The sequence below is a fragment of the Lygodium microphyllum genome, chromosome 18, assembly GCF_053477565.2.
Source record: "Lygodium microphyllum isolate KBCC chromosome 18, Lygodium_microphyllum_v1.1.10, whole genome shotgun sequence".
NCBI classification, from domain to species: Eukaryota; Viridiplantae; Streptophyta; class Polypodiopsida; order Schizaeales; family Lygodiaceae; genus Lygodium; species Lygodium microphyllum.
In genome coordinates this window covers 47,654,133-47,673,088 of record NC_141152.1, presented here as the reverse complement: position 1 = coordinate 47,673,088, position 18,956 = coordinate 47,654,133, and the positions used below count along the sequence as shown (strand labels likewise).

The window sequence follows — 18,956 nt, the reverse complement described above, 5'->3', positions numbered from 1 at the left end:
AATTTATACTTTAATTTTCTCAATAGCTAACAAGCCATTAGATGGTAAAATTCTAGAGTTATGGTCTAGAAGAGACCTAGTTATGATCACTTATGTCTCTTTGGATATGAGGCATTTATGCATATACCTACGAGCAAACAAAGTGTGAACCCTAAGTCCAAGAAGTGTTTCTTGCTTGATAGTCAAGGAAAATGGGCTAATGCTTATGGGATCTTGAATCTAAAAAGGTAGTACGCAACCACAATATCATTTTTAGAAGGATATGATACATAGGAAACCCATTAAAATAGTTGAGATTTGTAGAGGGTAGTGTTCGAGAAGGATGGATAACCATCACATGATAGCATGTTCCACAAGATATAGGGCTTGGAGAACTATTGTTGAGTGGGAGCGACATAAGATGAGTGGACTGCCTCATATTTTACAAGATGGATAGGTGGGACATCCACAAGCTCCAATTGAGCCGATTTTATGATCGTCTACAAGGGTTTATAGACTACCAAATAGATACACTCCACCTCTAAATGAGGATTCTAGACCATCAAATAAATACTCTCAATCTCTAAGATATGTCATTGTTACAGATTGCGGTGAGTCTTCTTGTTATGTTGATGCTATCACCAAGGATGACAATCATGAATGGAAGAAGGCTATGCAATCTCACATAAGAGCCTATATGATTTGAAACAAGCTCCCACTGAATGGTATAATAATTCGATGCCATTATGCAATCTCATGGGTACCCTAGAAGTGAGAGTGGTTATTGCCTCTTTATGCAATCTCATGGGTACACTAGAAGTGAGAGTGACTACTACCTATACACTAGGAAGGCTAGGGATGGTAGTCTTATGATCTTGATTCTCTATGTGGATGACATGCTAATTGTTGGAAACTAACTCATGGACGTGGATGCACTCAAGAAAGGGTTGTCTGAAACCTTAGATATAAAGGACTTGGGAAATGTTGTTCACATTCTTGGCATGTGTGTTATGTAAGATAGAGGTAAAAATATACTCTATTTGTCTCAAAAAGAATACATTAGGAAGGTATTGGAGCATTCCAATATGGAAAGAGGAAAAGCAAACAATGTTTCATCGCTTCTATATTTAAAACTTAGCCAAGAGAATAGCCCCAAATCAATAAAAGGTTGAAATGGCTAAGTTTACTCATGCACCCACAGTTGGTAGCTTGATATACACCAAGGTTGTTACACACCCAAGCATAACCTATCTAAGCAAGAAGTATTAAAAGGTAGTGAAGAGTATTGTGAGATGCTTGAATGGCACTAGACCTATGTGCATTTGCTTTGAAAGGAATGATGCATAATTTCTTGGATATGTAGTTATTGATTTTGCACAAAGTGTAGAATCTAGGAAATCTATTACACAAGTTTCAAGAAAAGTGTCTATATTGTATTGTGATAGTCATAGTACCATTCAATTGACATAGAACCCTACCTTTCATGCAAAGACAGCACATTCAAGTGAAGAATTGCTTCATCAAGGGGATTCTTGTGAAGACAAGTGTATTGAGCTTGTTAAGATCCATATGGATGATAACCATGCAAATCTTCTCATAAAGAGTTTATGTTTTGAGCACTTCGCACACTACAAAGTCATGATGCGCATTCGGTAGTATCTTCACTTTCTTCTTATTCACCATAAAGGCACATTGACCTTTAAATGAGAGGTTGGGGTAAAAGTCAATGGTGGCCAATAGTCGAGCGTGCACCCCTTCTATAAGTACACATTGTACAATCATATATAAGAGAAGATAACACAAAATAAGGATACCATTCATTGTACCTATTTAACTCTGTGTACTCTCTCTCAACCCTCTTGCACTCCATAGCTTCTATCTCATACTACCATTGCTTCCCTCTCAACACTCGTACAAGCACGTGCACATATATACATCCCCATACACACACACACAGTCTCTCTCTCTCTCTCTCTCTCTCTCTCTCTCTCTCTCTCTCTCTCTCTCTCTCTCTCTCTCTCTCTCTCTCTCTCTCTCTCTCTCTCTCTCTCTCTCTCTCCACCAAAAGGAAGAAGAATAAAAAGACTCTAAAGTTTGGGCATACAAGAATGAGCTCTCTATTTAATTTTACATGTAATGTACATTAGGGTTAGGATTAGGGCTTCCCACCTAAAGTTGGGCAACCCATGCTTTTTTATGGCTCTTGATTAGTCCTCTCAATTTATGCATACAACTTAATTGGACCTAGTCTAAGTAAAAGAAAATAGAGGTTGTGTGTAACCCTCACATTCTAGTCTAACTTTAGGAGATAACTTGCAAAGGAATAAGCATGGCTCTCACATAATTTCTACAAAAATATTATCATTTCTCATTTGCAAGTAATAGGTGGAATAAATTACAATCGTACCTTATATATGGATCATTGCCTTTGTGACCTTTTTAAGGTTAACAAAGAGCAAGAAGGCAAGCCAAACAATGAAGAGAACCTCGCTTTTCCTTCCTCTATTAATAACAATAATGACCTACTTAGCAAGTAGGTCCTTTTTCTTCTATTAATAACAATATTGACCTACTAAACAAGGAACTTAACAAACATGGTCTTAATCTTAATCTAGATGATAGAAAATTCACAAGAGATGAAGTTATTTTGGCAAGCCAAACAATGGAGAGGACCTCACTGTCCCTTCCTCTCTTGATAACAATAATGACCTACTTAGCAAGGAACTTAACAAAAATGAGGTTGATCTTAATCTAGATGACCAAGGTTGGTTCTTTGAAAAAAGAAACCAAGAACTTAACAAAAACGAGGTTGATCTTAACCATGCCCAAAGAACCAACAAAGGTTGCTTTTTTCAAAGTCAACTTTGACAAGACCTGTGACACGTTGAAACAAGGCTTCATTTTTTTATCTTTATTTGGCATGGGATTTACAAAGGTTTTCATTTAAAATGTATTGTTCTTTTTATTGATGCTAGAGCCAAGGTTGCAAGTAATGGGTTTTTCAAAGAGCCTTTGTCCTCAAATAATCAATCAAACATGGCTGCCCATGAGCTTCCCTACTATTTGCAACCCTCCAATGCATTTTACTTCTAATCAAAGGTAAATCGATCCTTAGTGAATTTAGTGATGATACCAAAGGTGCCATTAAAAGACGAGGACTCCTTGAGAAGCTTTTGGGACTACCTCAATATTTTGTTTGGCCTTTGGGAACAAGGATCAACCACTTAATCCACGTGCCAAGATAGTTGTTGAGCCAAGGCTATCAAGTAATTCCAAATGAACAAATATTCAAATTGCTAGATAGGTACCCAACAAGATTTAATGTCGCTCTAACAAAGATGGATATGGATAATTTATGAAATCAAGTCTAACTAGACAAGATCAATGAATCGCAACATTGCTATCAAATATAGCATGGTAACCTATCTTTGCCAACCGAAGGCCCCTCCAAAATAAGTTGGAGGGCAACCAAATTCAATGCATAACTATATATGGAGCAATGAAAGTAACCATTACAAGCTAGCCAAAGTGGCCTACAATAAGTGCATCCTTCCCAAAGAAGAGGTCTTGGACTCTATTGTCAAAGAAATGGTTCGTAGATTGGCAACCAAATGATTCCAAGAATCCGTCCTTTTTCTTGTTGACTCAATCAATTCTCTTGAATCAAGTAAGCAAATTCATTGTCTGCCTAAGTAGCCTTCTCAAAAGCAAAAGTCTAACTATGTTGATCACTCCCAATTAGCTAAAGGACTCTTGAGCTCCTGGTTCATTTTCAGACCACACTTGATAATCACATTGACTCTTCCATGAATCCATTAGGATAACATATCAAAAACCTTTGGGACCACCAAAACAATGGTTCCTAGAAGATATAGTTAAGAGATCACTCCCTATAATTCTCTGTTTATTGCGGTTAATCCTTCACAAAGTACTCGAGACCAATGAGAGAACCTTTAATTGAAAGAAAATGCACTCACTCTAAGGCGTAAACCTCCATGGAAATCTTAACCCATCTTTTGTGAATTGCCAAGCTAACAAGCTTACATGGAATCTTCTACACGAACTGATGTGTAAATGTCATCCCTTCTCCATTTCTTGGAATGGAATTTCCGCTAGAAGAGATCAACACCGTCTCCCTTTTGGTGCAAAATTGATTCAGAGAAATCTCCCTACGGTGTGTGTTTGAAAGAACAAGCATAATGTTTTATTTAATTTAATAATCAGAAATCTAATCCTCATGTCTAATTTGGAATTCCTGTTTTCAAGTATCAGGTCACAAAGATAAGTACGAGGCTGCAGCAAAGAAAACAAAGCAACGATTCAAAGTCAAGAATCACACCTGTACTGGATCTTGACACCACTGATGAAGAGAGCATGAAATATCTGCTAGAGATGATGAAAGTGCAGCGTATTGCTAAAGCCGAACTCTCAAATGCCCTCTTTCCCCAAATACACTGATGGATAGGAGACTTGTGAACAGGCACAGCTTTGTCGAGCCAATATACAACCTTCTGTAGGTGAGAGCTGTGCATTTAAAGCTTCGTTTCGTCAGTTTCTGATCCAGTTATAGGCTGCTTAAGACTTCATAGGCGTGCCAATATGTTGTTTACAAGAATGAAGCAAAACCGGAGCTAGAGCCAAAATTACCAGCGGTTCACCCCCACATGCCCTTTACCTGAAACTCCTCTACAATGTCATCTACAAGAACCTCTACAATGTCATCTACAAGAATGTTTGATATCGGCATATTGGTCTCACTGACCACCATGCAGGTATTCCATACCAGTGGGACTTTTTGGTTCAAGGCTAGAACTGTCAAGCAGAAGGTTAGTATTTGGAGTTCAGTGGGTTCATGCTACCTGGCCAAATGTTTAACAAGACTTGAGTAATCACTAAGTACACTATTAGCCTCACAACACATCACACCAAAACCAATTTCGAAAGCCGTCAAGACAAGGCTAACAAAAAAATAGAAGCTGGTTTTCTTTATACAAAGCCTTTTACATGCATTGGGCAACAATTTGTCAAACTGGTAAGCCACAGGTGTGCATAGGGCACCAGTACTGATTTTGCTTAAGCAAAGCCTGTGATATTCAAGAATATAAGAACTTGCAAATTTGCACAAGTTTCAATGCCCTACCATCACCATATGGACGAGCTTTCAAAACTCTGGACAGAAAACAGGTTCCGAACTTGACAAAACGTCATCTTTACAGCTGGTTAGCAAGTCTGTTGTATACAGCATCCTAGTCCAAATCCCATTTTTTATCTTGTTTCCAGTTCGCTGATTCTGATGGGATCGGTATCATCCCCTTTGCTGTTATCTTTCCCCTTACTTGGAGAGGAATCAGCCAATGTAGCATTCTCTGGAGGCAGGCATCTCTTGGAGAAAAACTTTGTGATGGGCTTGGGCTTGAGGTGGATGGTAGAGCTCTTTGGCACAGGTTCAGGAACATTGATAGCTGCACATAAGGCACAACAGGTTATGGAAAGACCAACCAAACCTAAAAAGCCTACAGAAAATACACTTCTAGTAAGCCTACCTTGCTGCAGAGGCAGGCTTAATCCCAACCTATCCAGGATCTCTTTCTTGACCTGTTGCATTACCAAGTGTTGAGTGGGGGTCTGCATTAGAGCAGGGCAAAATTTGTAAATCAAACCATAAGCTGTTTTACCTGCCAGCGGTTATCCACAAAATCAGAAATTTCTCTCACTTTCTCCTTCAATTGTAACCTAGAAGCTGTAGGAAACTTGGCTGACAGTGCAATTACTGCGCTCTTTAGACAGTGCGAAGTCAACATCAAAATTTCCACCTGCAAAACCATATAGATAAGACAAATGACAGTCCACTAGTAATCATAACCTATCCCAGGCTGACAAGGAAAATTAACATACAATCTCAGGAAGTGCAGAATCAGGCAGGGTCTTCTTTGATTTGGGTTTTTTCTGGGGGATGCCACTGTTTTCTCCTTTGTTCTTCTGGGAAACCTGCTGTGGTAGCTCTATGGCAATTTCATAAGGCATTGCAAAAACCTTCAGAGCTTCTAAGCATTGACGCTCAGTTTTGCTTGCCCTCAATGCCCCATCTTGCTCAAAATTACATATTATGTATGGGCGATTGAACTTAAGAGCCTGATCTGTCATATGTTCCAGAAGCTTCCGATGTCTGCAAAACTTGGCAATAGCTTGGCCAATATTTTGGTCACTTTGCTGTTGCTGGTTAGCAGATGCTCTTATTGACAAATCATCTGCATCGCTATCAGATTCGGCAGCCTCTTCTATGCATACAACCTAAAAGCACCAAACAAACATCAAAAATCAAAGAGAGACAAAACACTCTTACCAAAATGAAGTCATTTACCAATACAACCACCCAACAAGAAATAACATCCACACCTTTTACTTCAATAAAGCTAGAGCTCAGCTTAGGTGGGCCTTAGACAAATAGCACATAACCTAAGTTAAGTGGGCCTTAGACACATGGTTTAGTCCACATTATCATCAAAAATGGTTTGCTAGAATCTAGAGGCAGGCATCCTGCATGAAGCCTGCTGACTTCCTATAACGGACTGATGGCAGGCAATTATGGATTAAGAAAGCATGACTGTTTTAGCCAGAGGGGTGTGTGTGTGTGTGTGTGTGTGTGTGTGTGTGTGTGTGTGTGTGTGTGTGTGGATTAAGAAAGCATGACTGTTTTAGCCAGAGGGGTGTGTGTGTGTGTGTGTGTGTGTGTGTGTGGATTAAGAAAGCATGACTGTTTTAGCCAGAGGGGTGTGTGTGTGTGTGTGTGTGTGTGTGTGTGTGTGTGTGTGTGTGTGTGTGTGTTAAGAAAGCATGACTGTTTTAGCCAGAGGGGTGTGTGTGTGTGTGTGTGTGTGTGTGTGTGTGTGTGTGTGTGTGTGTGTGTGTGTGTGTGTGTGTGTGTGTGTGTGTGTGTGTGGATTAAGAAAGCATGACTGTTTTAGCCAGAGGGGTGTGTGTGTGTGTGTGTGTGTGTGTGTGTGTGTGTGTGTGTGTGTGTGTGTGTGTGTGTGTGTGTGGATTAAGAAAGCATGACTGTTTTAGCCAGAGGGGTGTGTGTGTGTGTGTGTGTGTGTGTGTGTGTGTGTGTGTGTGTGTGTGTGTGTGTGTGTGTGTGTGTGTGTGTGTGTGTTTTCAATACTACATCAAGTTCTTGAAATTTTGAAAAACTGTAGTTGACAAAACATAGAACTCTTTGGGCATTATGATCACATGTACCTCAGAAATGGGGAAAGAACAGATGCAAGATAAATTTGCATGCCTTACATTTCAACTTCAAGCTGGTACTAATTTTACAACAGCTTCTACCGAAGAACTCACAAGGAGAAAAACTGGAAAGGCCCATAAGATCTTATGAAAGACAATAATGATGTGTCACACACACATGCAGCATCATATATTTTCATTCAACAGCACCAAAATAGCGACTTGAGCAAAGTGATGATCGCATCCCACAACTTGATAGAAATCACCAGTTTCAGCAAATTGTTAACTGAACTAGACTGCTTTCCTTATGTCACAAGTCGATCAGCCAGGACAACTTAAAGAGGCCAATAATCTAGGTCATATAGTAACTAGGCCACCAAACCTTGATCCAAGCCTAATGCTGCTGAAAAGTGGCTCCAATTCTTTATCTAGACCAGTCACCAGTCTGATATTGTACAGTTAATGCACTAAAACTTCAGCATCCAGCACATAGCAAACTTAGATGCAGAGAAGCAAATAAACTAGCCATCCATCGACACTGGAATCTTGATCCAAGCCTGCAACCTCACCCATGGCTCACCTCCGTAGCTTTGATGGCCTTTTGGACCACTCCACTGTACTTTAGAAGGTTTCAAATGCTAGAGAAAGCGTTCAGCTCTGGCTCCTATCTATTTAATTTGACCAAATACTCCAAATTTGATATGCTAGATGATATTAAGATCCAACCTCCAAACATCTAGGACTTCTCTTGATAAGACAACCATAAAAAGGAGTCTAGCAATGAAAAAACATGGCTTCCAGTGCAGCAGCTTCAAGTACTCCTGGCATTTTTTAAATAGCTTCTTTAAAAAGTTACCTCACTCTCTGAAAGGTACCCATCTGGAACAACAAAACCATCAGCATTTTCATCATCTTCTTCAGCATCCATCTTCTCATCATCCTCGTCTTTTTCACAGTCAGAAAGACTTTCGCCAGGATCTTCCTGGATATGACAGCAAGTTAGAAATATAAATAAACAAAGAACTTGAAGGACAATCAATAAAACACTCATAAAACAGAATTTGTAAACAAATGAGTCATACCTCTTCCCATTCTTCGTCACTGTCAACCTCATAGTCTAAGTTAGGATCCAGCTTTAGAGGATTTCTAGGCCGTACAACATCACTGTACCAAACCACACAGAATACTGTAATGGAACATGCACTTTAATAAAGTCCAATTACTCAATGAATACCGAAAATTTATGCTTACCAACCTTTTCTTGGAAAAAGAACCATAAAATGCCGGTCGGTGGCTTTTATCAAATTGGAGCAACTTTCTTCTTTTCCCTTGCAGTTGTGCAGCCTTTAGAGATTCTGATCTAGAGTCTGGCAGTGAAAGTTCAGGAAATGGGATACATGCAGATTCATCCCATTCAGGTTCTGATTTATCAGACCTACTGTCACTATCTTCAAATTCCTCACGAGACCGTTTTGAGCCTGTACATGAAACAGTTTCCACTTTCTCCTGCAAATCACCAGCTGCCTCACAAACAGCAAGACCAGAACCTCCCTGAAGTCGCAGCTCACTGAATGCTGACATTTTTGGCAACCGACGCTCCCCCCATCTCTTGAATTTGGAGGATGATTTTTGCTTTTTCCATGCCAAAAGATGAGTGCTGGTATCAAATATGTGCAGTGTTAGCACACTGAAAAACGTTATATTCAGAATATGTTTCAGCTCTCCATTGTAACAAACCTGAAAAGTTCTTCAACACTTTCACGAGAACACAAGAGCATCTCCTGATCAATAAGATGTGCTAATTTAGCATAGGATGAATCATTTTGAGAAGTTTGCTGCTCAGAGTCAGTATGATTATCTGCATTTGTCCCCACAGCTCCTTGCTCCTTTTTGCTTTGAAGAAAGCGACCCAAAAGATTGGCTTGTTTACTTAGTGCTGCCTGCCTTTTGATTTCTGCTGCTTCTCGTTCTTTCCTCTTCAGCTCCTTTTCTATTTCTTCTTGCTGACGTTTTAGCTCCTTTTCCTGCACAACAAAAGATGTATTTAGCCAGTTAAAATAATAGCAGTCACAACTGTCACCAATGAAATTTCTGAAGCGAAGCCAAGTTCAGAATCAAGGGGATGGTCTTACTTGCCGCAATGCCTCTTTTTGAGCTTCCTTTTCTAACCTCTCCTTCTCCTTTTCCTGCATCAATCATTTGGACAGAGCGTGTACAAAACCCAATCATTAAATATCCTCCCAGAACCAGCGGTTGAAGATTATCTTTCTAAATCTGTTGATAGACTAAAATGACAAGCGTAGAAGAAAAGTAGCTGGTTGACCATACTTGGCGTAATGCCTCTTTCTGAGCCTCCTTTTCTAGCCTCTCCTTCTCTTTTTCCTGCGGCCAAATAAATGTGTTTCAAAATATATTGGCAAGCATTCAGGCTATGCTTACATGTGAGACTTCCAAGATTGGTAGACCTGATGTTGCTTCCTCTTTTCTTCTTCTTTGTCCAGCCGCTTCTTCTCCTTATCCTTCTCACGGTCAAGCCGCTGCTTCTCTTTCAAAGCCTCCCTCTCCTTCGACTTCACCTCTCTGTTGACTCTGAAGAAAGGGCAGAGTTAACTATAACTTGCAAGTAAAATCTCTATCCGACAGAAAAATGCTGTACACAGGCCAGACATCTCTAGAAACAGTTATTAGCAAGTTAATGTCGTACTCTTTAGCGCTCATCTTCTGCTGCCACTGACTGACAGAAAGGCGAATCATGTCCTCACCGTCGGTTTTGGCAAGGTCATCTTCAGCCTTCTTCACAGCCGTTTGTATTATGTCTTCTTCTTTAAGGGCAGTCAGTGCTGCTATCATTCCTGAACAACGACAAGTCCATGAGACTTTGATGTCTAAATTCAATCGACCCTCACTATCTCCGAACAGTCAGGGTTACATGCCTCGTTTACGCGCATGCGAAGCATCTGACCTGATATAGCACATAGCCGCTCACATATCTTTCTCCTTACACGACGCCTGATAGCAAGGGAGCCCCGCAGGCTCTCTGGCAGCAACTTCAGATCCCTCACCTGAAAAATGACACGGTCGCTATTGATGAGGTAGAATATAGTAAATAGAACCTGTATTTGGTAAAGTTCCGAGATACGTGTGCACATCTTATGCAAGAATCCCTCTCTCTCAAAAACTGCAAGAGTTTCACAAAGGTAGCTACCACCTAGGCATAGTTTGTTGCAACTAGAAATGAGTTCCAAACCTCCAGCTACGGGATGGCTCCCATGTCGGAGCTCCCACTGTTGAAATTACTGCATAAAGATACAGACGTTTCCACAATGGAAGATGCCTAAAGCTTCTTAATCAGTTCAGTTCTTCCAGATACATGAAGACGAATGCACACGAGAAACAATGCTCATTGAGGAAAAACCTACTCAGATACGGCTAGTGAGCTTACTTCCCAACACCACAAGCACAGGTCGGAATCATCTTCCAGCACATCTGCGTCTTCTTTTGGCACGCCATAGCTAACGCGCTCCCCCACCGACAGCACGCTGCTCCTCAAGGACGCCAAAGTTACATCCTGGGGCCCGTCGGTGCTGCTAAATCTCCCCAGAAGCTCTGTAACTAAACTGGAGAAAGGAAGACTGCTCTCTTCAATAGCAAGAGCGATTTCGGACCGTAGGTTTGCGGTGCCAACGCCCTGATTCGGGCAAGCGTCCCGCTTGAGTATTCCTTCCTCCTTGTAGTACTTAATCAGAGAATTCACCTCCGCCCTAAACTGCTCAACAAGCGCTGCCTTCCTGCTCAGATCCAAGGGTACTCCAGACACAATAGCCCGCTTTCTTTTCAAACACGCTTTTTTCTCACTCGTATTGCCCGTTTTCTCCGCCATGACGTTCTGCTGAGACATGGACCTTTCTTGCAGAACAGGCACTCTGCTGGAATCACTGCCCGTTTTCTCCGCCATTACGTTCTGCTGAGACATGGACCTTTCTTGCAGAACAGGCACACTGCTGGAATCACTGCTGACGATTACACCTACATTGGTGTTTTCCGATTGCATTTTGCGAGGACGACCGCGACCACGGGCGACTTTCTGAGAGCTCGTTGGACCGCCAATGTCAGTGGCCTGAGCAGATGAGGAAGATGCAGCGGCAGATGCAGAAGCTTGGGGTGCAGACGGTCGGGAGAGGAGAGGAGGACGTCCCCTGCGTGGCTTGATGGCTACGCAAGGAGGGGCCTGAGGAGGCATTTCCATAGTCTCAGGAGCTTAAGATCCTCCAAGCAGGTGCTGAAACGCGGGACTCCTTTGATCAGCCCTCGGAAGATGAGGTAGGAATTCCTTACACAAAGCTAAGGCAAGCATCGGGCGATGGAAGCTATGGCGGTCGGTGTGGAAAACTCGGAAACTTTAGGGCTCGGAAGACGAATTCGCGGGAAGTTCCCCTCTCTCTCTCTCTCTCTCTCTCTCTCTCTCTCTAATGATCTGAGACAGAGCTGCTAGCATTCCCAGAGGAAGGGAGGGAGGGAAGCCTTGCATTTCATTCAAATTTCAAACCACGCAAAAATCATCAAAATTTTTATGTGGGGGTTTTGGACTCCCGCCACCTAGTTGGCCTTGTAAGTTCACGTGGTAGCTAGTCTGTTGCCTCGCGCGTATAGCGTGCATGACTTTGTAAGTCCACATGGCAGTCTACACAAGACTCTACAAGGCTGGACACATGCAAGTCTAGTGCCCCCCATGCGTGGCACGCATGACTAGGAGCCTCGGCAATATGGCTTGCAATCGTTATTTCAAGCATTTTTATATTGTATGGGACGAGAATTGGATCTCTGACCGCGTGCCTCTAGAACTAGTGCTTTCCTCGGAACCAATGCATGCCCAATTGTACCAAACTGTTTTGTGACAACCTATAAATTGAGAGGTCAGTCATGAACATTATTGGCAAAAAAAGGGTGCGGACATCTCAATGAAATAGTATGTAAACATAGACCAAACCAACTAGTTATATGTATTGGTTCTTTCATCTCATGGCATGAGGTCATTGTGGATGCAAACACGCTCAATCAGTGGTTCTTGCTACAACCTTGCTAACCATGCCTTATGCAAGTATCAAGTGGGGTGAATAAAACCCTCCTACCCCTGGCTCTTCTTCATGCTACCAGTGGACAATGCAATTGAGAGACCCACATTGGACCCTCATGGGACAAGGCCCAAAGATTTGAAACCCCCATGCACAAGTTTTGCCAACAATGGACATGTCACCTAATGCATGTTAAGTAGACAAGGAAAAGAGTACACACAATGAATGTGAAAGAAATATAAAAATCTCCTATTGCCTTTACAACACGTCAATAAATACTTTCTTTAAGAAACTAAGTACCTCTTTTTGAGGGGGCATTATGTTCACTCAAATGTTTCTCATAAAAATTGGAGCTAAAGTCAATACAACCTAGCCACGTTTTGATATAAATGACTTAAACATAGCATCTTCTGGATGCAAATCACCCTTGGTGTATGTGAGAGCCAATCCTACAGAAACGGAAAACACTCAAATCAAGTTTCAGCATGTGAGCCACTCCTATGACAATGAAGGCAACTAAGCTCAAATTAAACAGCAACATGTGGTCCCAGTGTGTGTGTCATACTATTAGAATACTAGAAAATCTTTGATGTTGACTCTACTATTACATGACAATGGTATCAACAAAATTGACAAGAGTACCTTAGGGTTGAAGAACACTCTAGCATGTTGAAATATCGGAGTGAGAGCAAGAGAGTGTACACAAGAGGGAGAGAGAGAGAGAGCTCAAGTACGAGAAGAAGATATTGCTTAATGCGTTGTTCACAAGTACAACTAATACCCTCTCCTTTGCATTGAGAGTGACCTTTAGGCTGTTTAAATAGCCTGTAGATGGCTAGGGTTAGGGTTTCCCCCTTCCCTCCAGTTCATTCACACCCAGCTACCCTTATCCACCCTTGCATACATAGGGTTCACATGCCTATCTCTCAACATCGCCCCTCAATGCTAGAGTGGCATTGGACTACAAGACATGTTAATGCCCGCCCCCCCTCCCAAACAAAGTGGGAAGCCTTTATAAATTAGGCTACAAGAGTGCTTATAGGTAGAGGATTTATAGATTTAGAAAAGCTGGGTGGGTTGGAGACAAAGTTGGCCTCCAATTCTTTTGGTACTTGGGGAATGGTATGACATTTATTGGTAATACACCATATCTTCTTACATTTGTTGCACTTCATTTTGTCAATATATTTTTTCCAACAGTTGTTGACAAGATGTCCCTTTTTGGCAGAAGGAGCATTTAGTGGATACAATATGAACCAAGAGTTAGTCATGGGCTATTGAAGTGGATGCATGACTTGCTGCCTTCTTTTTTATTTCTTTTTTCCTCATCTAAACAAGATTGGATGGTGCTTTCCAAGGTTGGATTAGGGATATTTGTAAGAGTAGTTACAAGGGTTGGAAATACCTTCTTTATAGCTTTCAAGAGAATTGCAATGGCATCTTCATCATGAATTGGAGCTTGACTTGAGGATAGTTGTGCCATGAGCCCCTTCATGTAAGAAATGAACTTACCTAGGTCTTCTCCTTTTTTATACTTGCTAAAAATTTTGATCTTAAGGAAAAGTTTAGAGTTATTTCCTTTAGCAAAATAAAGCTTTTCAAGATCATCCCATTTCTCATTTGTAGTGGAGAGTTGGTCAATGTAATGGATTAGGGATTCATCTAGATGAAGCATGATTATGGCTTGGGCTCTTTCATTGTCTTCTACATCAAGTGGGTTTGATGGATCAATAACCTTGGTCCCTTTGATGAAGGGCCAGTAGCCCCGTTCCATCATTTTATACTTCACTACTACCTGCCATGGATGAAAGTCTTTTCCATCAAACTTACGGATTTGAGGTATAACATTGGCATAAGCCATGGCCATGATAGGAAGGTCTTACCAATTGCTCTAGGCAATGGCAGTGTCTAGTCCTTTACATAATAGCCAATAAGTGTGGAAGAGAAAAAGAGAAGATTAATATGTAGTAGGCTCAAATGTGATATGTTCCAATATGAGATATTAGATATGAGATACCATGTTGAAATATTAGAGTGAGAGCAAGAGAGTGTGCACAAGAGGGAGAGAGAGAGAGAGAGAGCTCAACTACAAGAATAAGATCTTGCTCAATGAGTTGTTCACAAGTACAACTAGTACACTCTCCTTTACATTAAGAGTGACCTTTAGGCTGTTTAAATAGCCTCTAGATGGCTAGGGTTAGGGTTTTCCCTTGCCCTCCAGTTCATTCACACCTAGCTATCCTTATCCACCCACCCTTGCATACATAGGGTTCACATGCCTATCTCTCAACATAGCGCACTCCAATGAGCTCCATCTTTCCAAGAGTAGAAGTCTTGCAATCGGTCCTTACAAACTTTAACCAACATAAATTTTAAAGTTTTCTCAATGCCAATGGAATCATCTGTTACTAAACACTAGATCTTGGTCAAGAGCACCAAAAGGCTCGTCTATCTATAGGGTAGCTTATGCATTTCAAGGTTGTCTACATGAATGCTTTTTGCACACAAACTATTCCTTAACATGTCCCAGTCCCACACAACAACCTTGGGATGATATAGGACCTAGCTTGCTTGCCTTTGGTTACAAAACTGAAAGGACAACAACTATATTAGTTGGCAATTGGTTAGTGCAATTCTACTCTCCTAATTGAGGCATACAAACCAAGACAAAAAAGTAATATTGACGCAATGGAAACACTTAAAGAGATAGCACTAGTCTAGATATATGTCTGCAAGTTGGAAGCTTACGTCAAGTTTGCTCGACTAACATGTGCTCTCTATGTCAATGTCCCTATCTCGATGTCATAGTGTGACAATTAGGGGAAAAAAAGATCTGTCTCTATATTTTGGTACCATCATGTTGATCTATGTGATTTCCACACAACATTTATTGTGGAGAGTTAGCAACAGTTCTTTCAAGAATATATCAAGATGAGGGTCGTGCCTTGTTGTATTGTTCAATGTGTATATCTATCATAGTGCACAAGCTTCAAGGCTTAGTATTAGTTCAAATACCAACAAAGAGGGCTTAATCAAGCTTTTGAAAATGCAAATAGTTTCATGGGATGCTCTCTTTGCAAATTTTTAGTAATTGTATATAGCACATAGAGTCACTGCAAATTTATGCTTGTATCAACATAGTTGCAAATGCTTCTCCAAAGATGTTGCAACTTGTTATTTACTTGTTGTACTTATACATCTCATATGACAAGGAATATACCTCTCACCTTTGCTACCATCAAGATGACTCGCAATCCAATACCCTCTCTAGTTGATTTCAAGGCTTTACTTCGAGAATGACATGTACTACTCCTTAATGGTTAGTTGACAAAATTTGTCTATGAAAATATCATAATCCTTCTCAAACAAGGATCTTCCTTCTTCTCAAATGTTGAACTCTTGAATCCACTCAAATTGGCAACCTCTAGTGTCACAATTGGATCCATCTTGTTCTCGGAGTAATTGAAGAATAGACTTCCACAAACCAATACCATCATTAGACAAGACTTGGAGGTGCTAATTCTACCTTGGTTGATGAGAAATGTTTTGTCCACATTGATGTTAATAGGTTCATGATACATGACACAATCTAAGGAGTGCTTTGAAGGGTCTCATACCACTCACAAATGCTAGAGATTGCTCAAAATTTGCTGAAGGGAGAAGGTATGATTGCTTCTTAATGTGTTGGAAGCATGGCAATGCCATCGAGGCACGATCTTTATACATTTAATTGTCAAGCCTTTGCATCCATGGAATTTTCTTAGAGGCATTTGAATGTCTTTAAGCTAGATCATCTAGAGTGCAAAAGCTTAATGCCAAGGTAGAGAGAGACACCAAGCTTTGGTGAACTTTTAAGCTTGTTACTACACACATGGTCCTATGGAATTGTACGACTAGAGCAATCCACAAAAGTGGGAAATGCCAATTTGTAGCTCAAAAATATTGATGTGATGAGCCTAAAAACATTTACAACACTTTAAGTTGAGGATGATGCTATGGCATACGAGATGGAAATGAGCGGTTGCATGAGGTATAAGTTTCACTTCTATGAGATACGGCCAAATTAATTGGCAAAAAATGAATGATGAACCATAAGGCTTTTTACCATTGAAAGCAAGCTTACTCGATGTAAATAAGGTGATAATTATTAGGGCATACCATTTTCATGATGGAAAATTTTGTCATCCTTACACCAAAAATTTAAAGGATATACATATATACTTACTCAGTGTATATGATGTTTTAAAAATATAGATACGTACTTACTTGATGTACACAATGTCATCATTATCATAAGGGCAAAATAGTGGAAGCTAGCTAAGGTCAACATGATAATAAAACTTCCTTGTGATAAGAGAGAGATGATCGGTTGCACACAACTCAAGTAACTCTTCATTACTAGTGCCTCTTTATATAGGCAAGGTACATGGAAATTAGCACTTTATTTGATGCACCAAAGGACAACCCTAGGTCATGGATTCCCTGCCCTAAAAGTGGTGATCTCCTCCTTGAATCACTCCACCTCCTTGACCCTTTATGATTTTGAGATTGTGTCTTTTTTTTGGTTACATGAAAGGTTACATCAAAAGACCATATCTAGCAACAATGCTTGGAACTAAGGTTATACATACGTTTACATGCTGGAACCTATTTCTATTCCATCATGGTCTACCACTGCCTCTCAACATGCCCTTAAATGCTAAGGAAATATAAGATTAATAAAGAAACACACCCCCCCCCAAAAAAAATTTATAAAAAAAAATCCAGGCACATTGGCTACATGATTGATCCATGATTACATTGGCTACTAGGATATTTTTGGGTAGTTATCGCATTGATTAGCAATGGCTTTCAGAATTATCTATCTAGATCTAAGAAATTGCTTGTCACCCTTCCATAAGATTTTCTTGCTTGCGTGTTCTTCTTCTTGTTATGAAAATACTCCTTTGTTATAAATCCTAGCTTATTGTATTTTCTTCTTGCATTTTCGTGGAAATATTAGAGTTTCCATGCCCCATTGCACCATAATGGTTGCAACATACTTGAGTCCCTTTTGAAGGCAATCTCCTATAGAAGATGACATGTCTTCTATAGACTACAATTGTGTTAGTCAACTCAAATTCTTTTATCTACTTTTCAGAAATACTTAATAGTAGCATGGCTAGGAAATCCTTCTCAAGGACTTGAGCATTAATGACATTCAATTCGGCCATGATACTTTTGATCCTATTGATATGTATTGTTGAGTATTCTTGAAGTTCAAATCCTAATCCATCAAACTCTAAGATGCAACTTTGGTACTTGGCTTTTGGCCAAATATATTACTAAGTTCCAACCACACTTGCCTTGTTGTTACTTGGGCATTGACATGATGTATATGGAGACATGTGAAGGACAATGCATTTTGGTCCTTTCTTTCTAGTTTGAAGACGTTGGATCTTATTGATCTTAACTTAGAATCCCCTGCAACTTTCTATATGTTGGGAGAAAAGTAAATTGAGTTGAGCATGTATGAAGCCCCTACCTAGTCAAATTTTTAATGGAGAATAAGGCTTGAATTTACCATGACTTTAGAGAGGGTTGTGTATAGAAGACCAATATCTTGATTACAACTTAACCAAAAACAACAGCTTTGATCTTAAATTTAATCATCTTTAATCAATTTATAAAGAGATGGCAACCTAGGTTAATCCACTCTTAATTTTTTATAGTTGGATTAACCTAGGTGGCTTTATTTTTTGCCCTTACCAGCTAATTAGCTACTTTTGGCATTAGTTGTCTATTTATACCTTACCCCCCTTAGTCCATTGTATTCTATTTTCATTCAACTAGCACTCCTCATTCTTTTGTTTCATATTTCTACCTTTGTCTAATGCCCATACTTATGCTTTGGGTTTTTGTTAATATTGTAACTTCATTCTACTACTTTTGTTAAACTCATTTTTTGTGTTCATGCATGTAAGATGTATCCACACCACTACAAAGGTTTAGACCAAATTAGCATCTCTTTACTGAATTTCAATTTGGGAATAGAATAATCAAGAAGTTGGACTTTTGACATCTTTTCATCATTAATTCCCTCACGATGTAGGGTCACATCAACAAGCTAAATGAGATTTGGGATGAGCTTGCACTCTTCATAAGATCATGGTTTTGAAAGACCTTGATATGGCAATTTTGTCACATCTTCCATCACCAAAGTATGATGTCCTTCATACCAATATTCTCACCTCTCATACAAGGGATACTAGGAGGAGTTATACTTTTCTTCAAGCAAGGCCAACTATTGTTGGGAGGAGATTGGGAGAGGTGTTCTTTTGCCCTTGTCATGAATTAATCATTAGTTGGAGTGCCTTTTTAAGAGTATTGTTTGGTCTTTTTGGGATATAGATTCATATGGGGGCCATGTTTCCCCTAAGATCTCTATTTCTCTCCTACAATATACTCATAGGGAGACCATGTCTATGACACTTATCAAGGTTAACTAGTGGACCTTAAACCCTTTTAAATTTTGGAAAGCATCTAACTCTCTAATATAAGAACACACACAAGTAAGTGTCAAGATTGTGGGAGAGAAGGAAGGAGTCTCACTTGTAGCTTTCTTACTTGCACAATGGGGGAATACACACAAAGGTGGAGGCTGAAAACAGTTTTCCTCTTCTTAGTTGTGTAAGCCAA

General features: G+C 40.1%; 1 protein-coding gene across 2 annotated transcripts; it reads right to left on the bottom strand.

Annotated features, from left to right (window-relative positions):
* Positions 1 to 4,931: 4,931 nt before the first annotated feature.
* FAS1 (chromatin assembly factor-1 (FASCIATA1) (FAS1)) lies at positions 4,932 to 11,692 on the bottom strand. 2 transcript variants are annotated; one of them, XM_087698640.1, is made up of 14 exons: positions 10,649 to 11,692; positions 10,169 to 10,268; positions 9,911 to 10,058; positions 9,672 to 9,786; positions 9,535 to 9,588; positions 9,339 to 9,392; positions 8,944 to 9,230; positions 8,462 to 8,863; positions 8,289 to 8,370; positions 8,063 to 8,188; positions 5,875 to 6,270; positions 5,655 to 5,792; positions 5,523 to 5,574; positions 4,932 to 5,441 (listed from the first exon to the last, which is right to left on the bottom strand). In XM_087698640.1, exons 1-14 carry the CDS (start codon positions 11,450 to 11,452, stop codon positions 5,245 to 5,247), a joined length of 2,955 nt encoding a protein of 984 aa, XP_087554766.1. In that variant the 5' UTR covers positions 11,453 to 11,692; the 3' UTR covers positions 4,932 to 5,244. The 2 variants fall into 2 exon arrangements, with proteins under 2 accessions (XP_087554766.1, XP_087554765.1); XM_087698639.1 differs by having other exon boundaries at positions 4,933 to 5,441; positions 9,672 to 9,795; positions 10,649 to 11,691.
* Between the last annotated feature and the right edge of the window lie 7,264 nt (positions 11,693 to 18,956).